The sequence below is a fragment of the Vidua chalybeata genome, chromosome 6 (assembly GCF_026979565.1).
Source record: "Vidua chalybeata isolate OUT-0048 chromosome 6, bVidCha1 merged haplotype, whole genome shotgun sequence".
NCBI lineage: Eukaryota > Metazoa > Chordata > Aves > Passeriformes > Viduidae > Vidua > Vidua chalybeata.
The window spans coordinates 50,956,310-50,968,421 of record NC_071535.1 but is presented as its reverse complement, the minus strand read 5'-3'; the positions used below and the strand labels follow the sequence as shown (position 1 = coordinate 50,968,421).

Genomic DNA, 12,112 nt, shown 5'->3' with positions numbered 1-12,112 from the left:
GCTAGATTTTCCATGAACACTTCACCTCTAGTTTTGGATTTATCAAGCAACAGAAGAATGTCGTCCTGTGAAAATCCTGTCTCTTTTTTCTGGCTTCAAAAACAGACAAATTGGTCAACTGCCCTTCTTCCCCATCTCATGTACAAGAGAAATTTGCAAAAAGATAATACATTTGGGGAGGCCAGATGACATATAGCTTAAGGGGAGTGGGGAAATAGGACAAGCGTTCCAGCTGGGAGTCCCTCCATTAGCGCTGGCAAGGAGCAGCCGAAGTGCCTGCCAACATCCAAGTGCTACATCATCTCTGCGTGCACAGGAGTGGATCTATTGGCATTCGTACCTGTTGGTTTAAATTTACACTCCTTCCTGTGAAAGCTTAAAGTAGAAATGTTGGCACCTGAAATCCTGTAATCACCGGCTCCAGCCCCGGACTGAGCCACACTGGCAGGAGAAGGGCTTGAACTGTCTGCAATCAGCCACAAGGCAAAATTTAACTTTTTCCTCGCAGAAGGAGGAAACTGAAATATGCTTTTACAAAAGAATCATCTAGAATTTTATTGTTTTAACTTTAATCCCGGGAATATTCTATGTGGACGAGGAGTAAATAATTCCCCAAAGGAAATGGGAACAATTAGCTGTTAGTATAGGAAGAGAAAAGGAAGAGTGGCGTTAGAGAGAAATATCAAACTGGCAGCCCAGTAATTTAAATTCCTGCACTTTATTTCCGTTGGTCTAACTGTATAAATCATATTAAAACCAAAAGCAAAACCAAAGCCGAGCCATTCCTTTAGGTGCTGCCTAATATTTGTAAATACATCCTCAGAAAAACTACCTTAAAACCAGAACGGGAGTCGTGACAACGGAATAGATTTTAAATCAAATACTTAGACTCCTTCTCCCGGGGGATTCCCGTGGTGAGCATACGTGCGAGGGAGCTGCTATTTAAAACGAACTTTCAAATTTGGCAGAGCGGGGGGGGGGGGGGGGTGGGAGGAGACAGCCTTCCAGGCAGCATCCCCTCTGCCACCCCCTCGAGGGCTGCAGCTCGTGAAGGGCTACGAAGACGTGTTGGGGGGGGGTGGGGGGGGAAAGAGAAATCAACCCAAAAACCCGCGCCCCAAAAATTGCTTTGGGTTGTCACTTGGAAAAAAAACAGAACCCAGACCCCAAAACCCGAGAGGGTTTTGCAATCGTCGTTCTGCAAAACGAGGGTGGCGAAGCGGCGCAGCGCCCGCCGGTGGCCGCCCCTGCGCTGGGAGGGGAGGGGGCCGGGGCACCCCGAAAGGCGGATGCCGAGGGACACGGCCATCCCTCCCCGGACGGCAGCCACTCGCCAGTGGTTCCTGTATGTTCGTGGGTTTTTCTCTAAATTTCCCAGCTAAAATCTCATCAACACAATATCACCCGCCCCGCAGTTCTCCCCAGGTTTATCCATTTCCCGGTGAACACAGGGCTCCTGCCGCCGGGAGTGAGCTTGTCATCAGCGGCTGCAGAAACATAAACGAGGAGCCGCCGGAATGTTCCGAGGAAAGCTCCCCATCCATAGGAGCAGCGAAACGCGCCATCCAGTCGCGCCGGTCACCCGCCGGTCACCCGCTCCCTGCGCGGCCGCGGAGTGTGCGCGGGGCTCTGGTCGTCGCCGGGGCCGGCGACAGCGGCACAGGCGTCTCCTCCCACCGGAGCTGAGAAGCGATGCAGGGGAGCGAGGGCAGGGGCGGGGATGGGCGCAGCCGCGTCACATCGGGGGTCCCGAGGACGGTCGGGGACTCTGCGCGTCCCCGCCCGGCCACCGCCCGCCGGGCAGCCCGTGTGCCTCCGCTGCCGCCGTGCTCGGCAAACGCCCAGCGACTTCGGGCGGCCAGGAAAGGCGCTCCTGGTCTCTCGGGGGGCGGTGGAAGGGCTCTCTGCGCCCAGGCGCTGCAGACCATCTCTCCCGGGCCGCCTCTCCCCCTCCCCGCGCCCGCTCCGGGCGGCAGCATGGTTGTGTCCCCACGCCCGTGTCGAGTCTCCCCGCCCCCGGCAGGCCGGTGCTCGCTGCGCCTGGGCAAACACCCACCCGGGCAAACATCCTGAGCGGGCAGGTGCTGCCGTGACAGAGGGTCCTCGGTGGGTGATGCATGGGCGACGCGCAGCTGCCCGGTAATCCCCGCCGGCGGCGCTCAGCGCCGGGCAGCGCGGGGGCGAGCCCCCCTTCCCGGGCGCCTCTTCCGTGGGCGGAAAGGCGCTGCACCTGCCCCCGAAGTTGTGCGATGGACATAGTGGTGATGCTGATAATTTCCGCTCGCAGCGCTGAGTTACTCCGCTGCCCCGGCCGGGGGGGGCGGTGCGGACGCCCGGTAAGGCAGAGCACGGGAGCCGCTCGCTGCCGCCACGGGGCTGCTCGCAGGTGCCACTCGTCCCTTGCCCCGGTGAGGAGCGGCGGGTGCCGCCGCCAGCGCTCCCTCCTCTGCTGAGGAGATGAGGGAGTCCCGGTGTGCTCCCTTCGGGCAGCGATCGGCGCTGCCGCCCGCCCTGCCCCTGCCCCGCTGCACATCCCGCCGATGCGGAACCGCCGCCACCCACACGCGGCTGCTGTCGGGGCGCCGGGAGAGCGCCAGGTACACCCGGGCTGCGCGCCGAAGCCGCGGCGGCGGCCGGGAGGGGCGGGAATTCCCGGGGAGGGAGCGGCCCCGCTCTGCAATGCGGTCCCACTGCTGCAGAGGTCGCCACGCGTGAGCGGTGCAGCGGGGGCGCGGCGGGAGCGCCCCCCCCGCCCCGCCCTGCGCAGCGCCCCGGCCGCGCCTCGCCCCGCGCCGCGCCGCGTTTTTTGTGAATGGGACTCTCAAGGAGCGGGCCATGACGTCACCGCCGGGCCCCATTGGCGCCCAATGGAAGAGCGGGCCCCGTCGGGCGGCCGGCGCGGTGATTGGCTGGCGGGCGCGCGCGGGCGCCCACGCAGGCGGCGGCGGCGGCAGGTATAAAGGGGGCGGCGGGCAGTGCGTGATACCGCGGATCGGCGGCGACACCGGCACTGTGCCCGTTCCTCTGCCCGCGCTCCGCTCCGCACCCCGGTAAGCACCGCGCTGCGCCGGCCGCGGCTCCCTGCGCGGGGCGGGTGGCGGCGGCCCCGTGTCTCTGCCGGGGCGCGGGGCTTTGGTACCTCCGTTCACGGGCTCGTGTGCGCGGGGCAGCGAAAGCCAGGGCGGGGGGGGGGGGGGGGTCGGTCCTTCCCCGCTCTGTCACTTCCTCGCCCTTCCGATGCTAGGTGGCGTGTCCGGCCAGGACAAAGTGCTGCGGCAAAGGTCACGGCCGGGGCGCCGCGGGGAAGAGGGGCATCCTTTGGAAGTTGGCTCATAGTCCCCGTCGAGTACTTGGAGCTGGCAGAAATGAGGATGATGTGGTTGTGATGTGCTCCTTGGAGTCCAAAGCACTGATGTTGTGAGAGAGGTGTATCTCATATCTTCAGTAGTAGATATTTTTACAGCTTTTGTGCTTATGACTGATTTTTAACTTATCCTCTTCTCTGGTTTCAGAGTAGAAGTATTTATTGACATTAAACTACTTAACTCTTAGTGTACTCTGAACTGGGGTGTTAGTGTGCTGGCTGGCAAGAAGCAAGCAGCTTCAGGTAAAGTGCTAACAAGGGCACTTTGTTCTCAAAAATGTTAAACACTTCTCTTTCCTTGTGATTTGTATCTGTCCATGTCAGACACACAGTCTGTGACATTGTGTGCAGTAGTCAGAGGAACATACTGCTTTAAGTTGAATGCAAATAGCTGCAGGTCTTACAAGCCACGTTTTTCTGCCCTGTAATAGAGCCAAGCTATAATAAAATTTTGAGAAAACTAAAGCACAGTAGCAATAATCACAATAAACAAAAAGATGAATTTAAAATATAAAGTAGCTCATATTTGTGCTACTTGTGGCTAGGAAGCAATGACCTCTTTAGTGGAACTTGCAGGATTGAGAGGGTTGGAAAACAGCCATTGCTTGATGTACCTCTTTGTTGTAGAGAGGAAATCATGGTTATGCTGAAGATTTCATCTTTCCTTGCTGTTTATGCCTTGGTTGTGTGCCAGATGGACAGCTTCCAGGCAGCCCCAGTCAGGTAAGAAGCTGGTCCTGTTGCTGAGTGCTCTGTCTGAATGGTATGAAAATACTTAATATTCTTGAGAGGTCCAGGAGGGAAACAGACCATGGTGAAGGAGAAAGGTGGCTGCTTTTTGTGCTGGGGTGTTTTGATTCCATCCTTAAACCACCCAGCGCTGCGCATGAGGAGAGCGCATCGGGCTTTCCACATTGACATCCTGAAAGGCACTGTCAATGACACACAGCCTGCCAAACCCCTCTCTCTGCAGCAGTCTGGGCTTTACTCACCCTGTTACCTTTGCCTCTGCCTAGACCTGGCTTGGAGTCCATAATGGATCGAGTGACTCTCAGTGAGTACGAAGCTCGGAGGTTATTAAATGCGCTGGTGAAAGAGTTCATACAGATGACAGCAGAAGAGATGGAGCAAGCCTCTGAGGGGAACAGGTAAGGACTGCAGTCCTGGGCAGCAGAAAAGCAATGTGGGAGTGTTATATGTTTGATTTAGCAAAAGCCATTTGGGCAGACCCTCTGCAGGTGAAGATCTTTTTGTTTTCTTGGGGTTATGGCTAACTGGTATGGTAAAGGATGATATTGCAGAGACATCCTAGTGTTGGTGTCAAGGGAATGGCTTCCACCTAGTTAACCTGCCTTTATCTGTCTCTTACTTTTGAAAGTGGAGGGCGATTTGAGCTTGAATGAGTAGGTTGTGTTAAAATATAACAGCAAAAGGTATGTCTTGCCAGTGGGAGTGTTAGGGGATTTCTCAGTCACTCTTGGATTCTCTGTCGTGCAAGTGCATGCTGTTGTAAGGCATGGAAAGTCCCTGGCAGGAGGGATGTTTTCCTCCTGATGCACGAAGCGCCACTCTCCTGGGACCAAAGGCATGCAGGAGCATTTGCATTATCCTAACAGGATTTGCATTGCAATGCATGGGGATGGATGAGACACTGAACAGCATGCGGGATATGGGAAGTTAACTTCCTGACCTCTGACTGTATGAGCATCCAAAAAGGCTAATGGACTTGCTTGTCAACAAAATTGGATTCATTAACAAATGGTGTTTTCCTTCTGACTGCTTCTGTATGGACTTGCCTTGCATGAAATGTGATGTGGAGGGTTTGGATTTATTTTGAATGAATTTAAGTTTCCTAACAGTAGATCTTTTATGCAGGGAAGAAATGCATGAATGTGCATGCTTGAGGTTACTCTTCTTTTGGGCATGTTTTTATTTTTTTTCCCCCCTGCAGCCTGGATAAACCCATTTCCAAACGCTGTGCCAGTCTGAGTACTTGTGTGCTGGGCAAACTGTCTCAAGAATTGCACAAATTGCAAACTTACCCTCGCACTGACGTCGGGGCTGGAACTCCTGGCAAGAAACGGAGTGTGCTGAGTGACCTGGAACATGAACGCTATGCAAACTATGGGGAACCCCTAGGAAACAACTAGACATGCTTATTTCTCCCCCTTTCCCTTTTTTAACCTGATGCATGTGGATATAACTTTGATTGCTAACTTTGCTGTCTTCTTTTGATTCTGTTTTCGACAGAGAATGTTTGAGATGGACCTAATGTTAGGAAGACCAAGAATATAACATGCATACCAAACTAGGGGAAAAAAATAAATAAAAATGATCAGCACTGCCTTGACATTCCAAATTATTTTCTTAGACATTGATTAAAAATCATCTAAAAAAGGTTCTTCATTTCTGGCTGCTAAATGTACAAGTAGAGTTTTTCTTTTGTGCTTACCCATGCACTTGTTCAATAAACCTATTTTTCTATAAGGGTTAGATCTGCTTGGTTTAACATATTGTTTTAGAATGTGAGATTTCTAGAAGGGGTTAGAAACATTTTGCAACTTGTCTTAATGTTCAAGAGAAGCAATGCTAGTAACTTCTAGAAAAGTTCAAAGAGAGCTTAGAAGTCAAAGTTCTACATATAAATTGATATGTACTGCTGTAATCAGGCATGCATGCAATCCTGTTGGTAGGGACCCTGAGAAGCAAAGAAAACAGGGAGGCTCATACGTATTCATTCTAACAAACTAGAAATGTAATCCTGTTTAAAACTGGGTACTGAACATGTCCAGGTAAGAATTTTGTGGTCTTTTTCTTTTCTTATTTTACAATAGGTCTTTGCACTATATTTAAAACTTATTTACCTTTAAAATATTTCTGTTGATTTACAATTCACCTGCCTTAGGTTGTCTTGCATTAGGGGTCAAACCCAGATTTCTTTACAGTTCTGTTGCAGCACTGCATCTATCTTGTAATTAGAGGCCTCTTTCAAAAATTTGGCATTGATTATAAAAACAACACTTCATTGTTAAAATTAATAAACTGCCTTGTGATGCTTAGGAGAAAAACCCTCCTACTGCAAGAAAAACTCATTGCTTTAGTAGAAAATTCTTCAAGCAAGGATTGTGTGAATGCATTTTCCTTGAAGCTCCCCATCTAGCACAACTCAGCTGTAGGCTGAATTGTGAGCAGAGAACTAATACTGTACAAGTCTGAACTGACCTATGGTGAAGTTCTGTAGTAGACAAAGGTCTAGCTGGAGGAAAGAGAGGTTCTTCCATTCCCACTAAGCATGTGGAAGCAGTGTCTTTGTGTGTGGTTCAGCTCTGAAGGCAGCTGAGTCACTGACAGAGCTCTTGTAGTGACCAGTGATGCTGCAATTCCGTGTGTTTTCTGGCTGTTAGGGAGTACAGGTGTTGGAGTGAGAAGTGAAAAATCTGTGTTGGCTACTGCCTTTCAGGAGCACCTCAAGCAAAATACAAATGTGAGTTGTTGGAGGAAGAGGGGATTGTTTAAATTCTCCAGATCTGAACCTCCTCAGCTCCTTTCCATGGCTATAATGCCTGGCTGGAGGCAGGCAGTAGCCCAGGCGTGGCTGAAAATCTGGCCTGGATTTAGTCTTCAGTCCAGCTGCTTTTGTAAAGTGAGCCTGACATTGAGAAAGCCATAAAGAGGCTTCTTTTAGCAGTTATAAGGCATGCACAGAAAGTGCAAATGCCTGCTGCACAGCCAGCCTATTTTAATCCTGCAGCAGAGCCTTTGCTAGTCATAGTGATGTCTCGCTGCGTGCAGGGTTTGTGCTGCAGGAACTAACTCTTCCTTTTCCTCCTGAAAAGCAGTGTAACAGCACAGAAGAGGGCCTGCAACACAGCCACCTGTGTGACCCACCGCCTGGCAGACTTCCTGAGCAGGTCAGGGGCAGTGGGCAAGAATAACTTTGTCCCCACCAACGTGGGCTCCAAGGCCTTCGGCAGGCGAAGAAGAAGCATCCAGATATGAGAGGCTGAATGGTGATGTGAGCACGGTAAATACACGGCACAAACAAAACCTGGGGCATCACCAACATTTTAGTTGCGTGGGGGGAATAACAGACCTGCAGTGGTCACCTCTGAGAAGACAGGGGGAGTAAGAGTGTAAAAAGAATAAAGATGTTACAAATAGAACAGACATATGTACAAGGGCTTTTGGCGATGTTCTGATTGGGTTACCACCTTCACAGTGCATTAACTAAACACAACAATTTGGTTGGAATTGTTTGCTTGTTTTACCGCCAACATTTCATTATCAATGTATCAGTGATTCTGGTGTTCTTTCTTACAGATTGCAATGAAACTGAAAACTCAACTTTAATTTCTAATGGAAGCAACTCTTCTTCATAAACCAAGACCACCAAAAAGATTAATTTTTCATCCTACTATTGAAAATGTTTTATTTAATACAAATGAAAACACTTCTGTTATGTATAGTAAAAGAGAATCTAGTTATTAAAGTTAAATTATTGTATATTCTTTTTATATGCAACTCTATTTCAAATAAAATGTGACGGCATCTATTATTTATTTATCTTCCAGCTTATGTGATCCATGCTACTTATCCTGGCCCTACTGCCAAATCTCGGGGATTATACTCAACTGCTGCCTGGCAAGGCATATGTGTATTATACAGTGTGCTGTGCCTTGATGTAAAACACTTAACTATCCTGATTGTACAGTATGTTTAAAAAAAGAAATCACTTCAGTATTGTATTATTTGTGAATTTACGCAAAATTAAAAAAAGTATTTTAGATACACTTGGATTGAGAAACTGATTTTTCATTTGGACATGCTTCTGGAGACATGTGGCCCCAAGCCAACATCACTGCAGATCAGCTAGTCCATTGATCTGCTCCAGCCTTATTAACTATAAATACTAGGGTTTGAGTCAAAAGTTCAGAACAGAAAGAATAGCTGGTTTTTTTATATATAGATATATATATATATAAAACCCAAATGACCCAAAAGCTGCCACTTAGTGAGACTTCTGCTAGAAAAATAAGATGAAGATACAGGTACATCTAGTAAAAACATGGGGACAAATTTCATTGTGTAGTTTAAAACTAAATCTTTTTATACAAGCACTAGTTCAGATGAAATGGCCTGACATCCACTGTAGATTTTTGTGTGAAGTCAAAAAAGTGAATTAGGAGGAGAAAGAGAAGCTACAGAAATGTACATTTCTTTGAAGCAAGCCTGAGACAGAGTCTATTTAGGGATCAGGGATAAATAATTAGAGTGAGTGGAGAAGAGGGTAGCTGGATCCATTCCATGGACTTCTAAGTGGTGCTGCCAACTTCCTTCTCAAAGCTGCTGCTGTTTCAGTTTAGTAGCTGAGTCAGATATTTATTTAGATTTGTTTTGTGCTTTACAGCCTGACCCTAAAATCTGCTTCATCAATTCAGATGAATCCCAGAGTGGGTGAGGGAAGAGGCCATAGGGTATCATGTGGTCCCACCTCCCTGCTTCAGCAGGGTCATCCTACAGCACACAGCACAGGATTGCATCCAGAGGGCTCTGGATTATCTCCAGTGAGGGAGACTCCACCTTGTTGTGCAAAGCAGGGGTGAAGGTTCTCAGGCTGTCTCTGTGTGTCTCTGCTGCAGGTGTCACAAAGGGGAGCTTGGCCAGCCCGGTGTGGACAGTGAGGCCACCCAGTGACTTCCAGTCCGTGCTCATTCCCGGCTGCAGGTTCACTCCTTGGGGAGCGCCAGCCCTGGTAAGTCAGTGTACAAAGCAGGCCTTGTAGGAGACAAGCCACTGCACTGGGTTTGTGCAAGGATCTGCTTGGGATAGACCAAACTGCCAGTTTTGGAGCCTGTAAGTGTTTGTTGCTATGTTTCAGGTATTTCCCCCCATTTTTCTTTTACACAAAGTGGGGGTCATAATCTGGGATTGCCTGGCAACCTCAGCAACACCTTTCCCTGTCACTGCAGATCCTTTGGGCACAGGTGACAGGGCTTATTTCTTTTATTTCCTAATACAGCACTCAGCAGTTTAATCTTCTCCAAGATAGAATGCTAAGTACAATTATTGGGATGAATACATGTATTTTAATGATTCATATTCAATAAGAAGCCAGGCAATGCCCATAGGCCCCTTCTGGCTTTAAAGTCTAAATGGTCAGACAGTTTATTTTTTCCCATTTACAGCCATTCTCTGCTGAGAGACACCTGAGGCTCTGTATAATTGAATGTCAGTAATCTAAGAACTATTAGTCCCTCTTTTCAGTTTAACAAAGTTATGCAGGGGATTTCCTCAGACCAACATTGCACAGCATAAACCTGACACATAAAACAATCAAGTAGCCTTGGTGCTGGCTTTTACTTTGTCCTGTGTATAGGAAATTCGGGTGAAACTTTTGATACATGGTTTTCTTGCTGATTGTTGTTTTCTTTTTCCTTAGGAAGAACTAGCTACTTTCCCACCTCAAGATCTATTCCTGTTGTATCTTCTGTCTCATTTCTCTTTAGGATGGCTGTCTGAACATCAATGCAATACACTTAGCAGTACATATCCCTGTAAAGGAAAGAGGGTTAAGCACTATGGAATCAAGGGGGAATACAAAAAACTTTTCCATGATGTGAAGGGATAGAAGCCCTTCACCAAAAAAACTGAGATGCTCAGAACTTTAGAAAAAGCAGACTGTTACTGAAACTAGAGAAAAGCAGAGTTGTAAGCAGTAATACTTTAAGTAAAAATTTTGCAGTTTTAAGGCAGTAAACATGGTAGAAGGAATTGCAAAGCTGCTGCTAGAAGGTTGTCAATGGCTTTGACTGACTGTGAACAAGTGGAAGAAATTGCTTCCATTTTTAAAAGGTAATGTTCTGGGTAATATTACCCAAACTTACCAGCTCTCAAGTAAACCCCAAACTTCTACTCCAGGAGAAAATCTATTTTGGAGTTAGCATTTGAAAAGGAAAAGTGTGGTTTCTAATGTACTTTTTTTTCCAATTTAATACATTGCCATTCTAAGAATACTTGAAACTGGCGGGAAGTATAACGTTGGTGCAGTATATGTGAGTGGCACCAAACCCAAGTTACTTAGCATTCAGTATTCATGCACGAGTGTCTATGTTGTTTATGAGGCAGTATCAGCCTGACTGTAGTTTGGTTCAGATATTTTTAGATGTCTGTTTGTGTATGTTTCCTTTAAGGTTTTTTTTAATCTGAGTGCAAATGAAGTTTTGGGAGAGTACTTTGCAAGCAAAGGCAAAAACAGAAGAAATTTCTCAGAAAGAAAGGGGACAGGTGGTCATCTGCTCCTAGAGCTGACTCAGTTTTTGATTCAGGATCATTGACCAGGACATTGCTGTCCACACTGATAGAGCATCATTTTGAAATAACCCAAGTGGACTTCCACTGTGGCAATTTTTTTTTTCTCCTTCTGTTAGTGAAATTTAATTCATCTTCCTGAAAGCTTCCATTATCTGCAGTGTGAGAAAGGAGCAGAGCTAATGTTATTGCTTCTGACACTGAACACTGCCAAAGGCAACTTATATCAGGCAGTAGTAAATTTTGGTATTGGTTATCTAATCCAGCATTGTCATGTCTAATTAGCAGATTGAACATCTCTAAGAGGTGAAGAGTTTAAAACATGCTGGAGAGTTTGGATCTGTGCATTTTTCTAGACTGAACTGTCTCAGAACAGGTGAATACTCATTAGAGATAAACTGGGTGCTTCAAGCCTGGCTTCACCCAGGTTGAGCACTGGCAGCTTAGTTCCAAATTGGTCACAATCACTGCCTCTGGCAGTCAGCTGAAAGCTGCCCTGGCAGCTTAAAGGCTCTGCATGATGCACACCTTTTCTGTCTCTTTACTATTCTCCACTTTGGATGTGCCTCATGCCTTCTAAAATTCTTCTTTTCTGTAGAAAATGTCCAAGGAGTGTAGTACCCCTCTTTTTTTCTTTTTTTTTTTTTTCCCCAGAAAGGAAATAATTCCCATTTCCAAATTACACCTAACATTGTCACACTTTCTCTGTGAACTTTCCAATCTCTGTGAGATTTCTGATTCAATGGAGTAATCAGAATCATTGCAACATTTATCTTTTCTTTCTATTCTTGGCTTCACCACAGCTCTTATTTTCACCAATTACTCTTTTGGCTGGGGCTGAGCTGTGATCCCAGCTAAATTATTAGTGTCACCTCCACGAAAGCAAAGAATTGCCTTGCAGTCTGAATGTGGAGCTCAAGGGCTTTAAGCACTGAACAATTTGTGTGATTACCAATGGTGGGTGCTGAGGCAGCGCTGTCTGGGAACTGCCTGCCAGACCCTCCCAAGTGTCTCCCTGAGAGGCCACCTATCCTCCCAGGGCACAGAAGGGGGACAGGACAGCCAGGTTTGCAGTCACTAGCTCCTCTCCTCCCCCAGCAGTGTGACCCAGACTCTGGGCATGATGGAAAGTGCTTCCTCCTCATCCTCCTCCGCCAGGGCTGATGGAGACAGCAGGCTCTGGAGGCATGGAAAGAGGAGCTCATGCTGGAGCAGATTTGTTGGCAGGATGTGTGACCCCGTGAAGGACCTGTGCTGGAGCAGCCTGTTCCTGAAGGACTGCACACTGTGGAATTGGATCAATGCTGGAGCAGTTCGTGAAGTGCAGCCATGGGAAAGACTCACACTGGAAAAGTTGGTGGAGGACTTTCTCCTGTGGGAGGGCACCCTCTCTGGAGCATGGGAGGAGTGTGAGGAGTCCTCCCCAGGTGGAGAAAGGAG

At 47.9% G+C, this 12,112-nt stretch overlaps 1 protein-coding gene across 5 annotated transcripts; it reads left to right on the top strand.

Moving 5' to 3' along the window:
• The first annotated feature begins 2,977 nt into the window (after positions 1-2,977).
• Positions 2,978-8,154, top strand: LOC128789759 (calcitonin gene-related peptide). Of its 5 annotated transcripts, XM_053945926.1 has the most exons (6): positions 2,991-3,050; positions 3,245-3,426; positions 3,513-3,607; positions 3,992-4,087; positions 4,381-4,512; positions 5,316-5,851. In XM_053945926.1, exons 4-6 carry the CDS (start codon positions 4,002-4,004, stop codon positions 5,512-5,514), a joined length of 417 nt encoding a protein of 138 aa, XP_053801901.1. In that variant the 5' UTR covers positions 2,991-3,050; positions 3,245-3,426; positions 3,513-3,607; positions 3,992-4,001; the 3' UTR covers positions 5,515-5,851. The 5 variants fall into 5 exon arrangements, with proteins under 5 accessions (XP_053801904.1, XP_053801903.1, XP_053801900.1 ...); XM_053945929.1 differs by lacking the exons at positions 3,245-3,426; positions 3,513-3,607; positions 5,316-5,851 and adding exons at positions 7,204-7,388; positions 7,685-8,154 and having other exon boundaries at positions 2,978-3,050; XM_053945928.1 differs by lacking the exons at positions 3,245-3,426; positions 3,513-3,607; positions 5,316-5,851 and adding exons at positions 7,201-7,388; positions 7,685-8,154 and having other exon boundaries at positions 2,978-3,050.
• Positions 8,155-12,112: the final 3,958 nt, after the last annotated feature.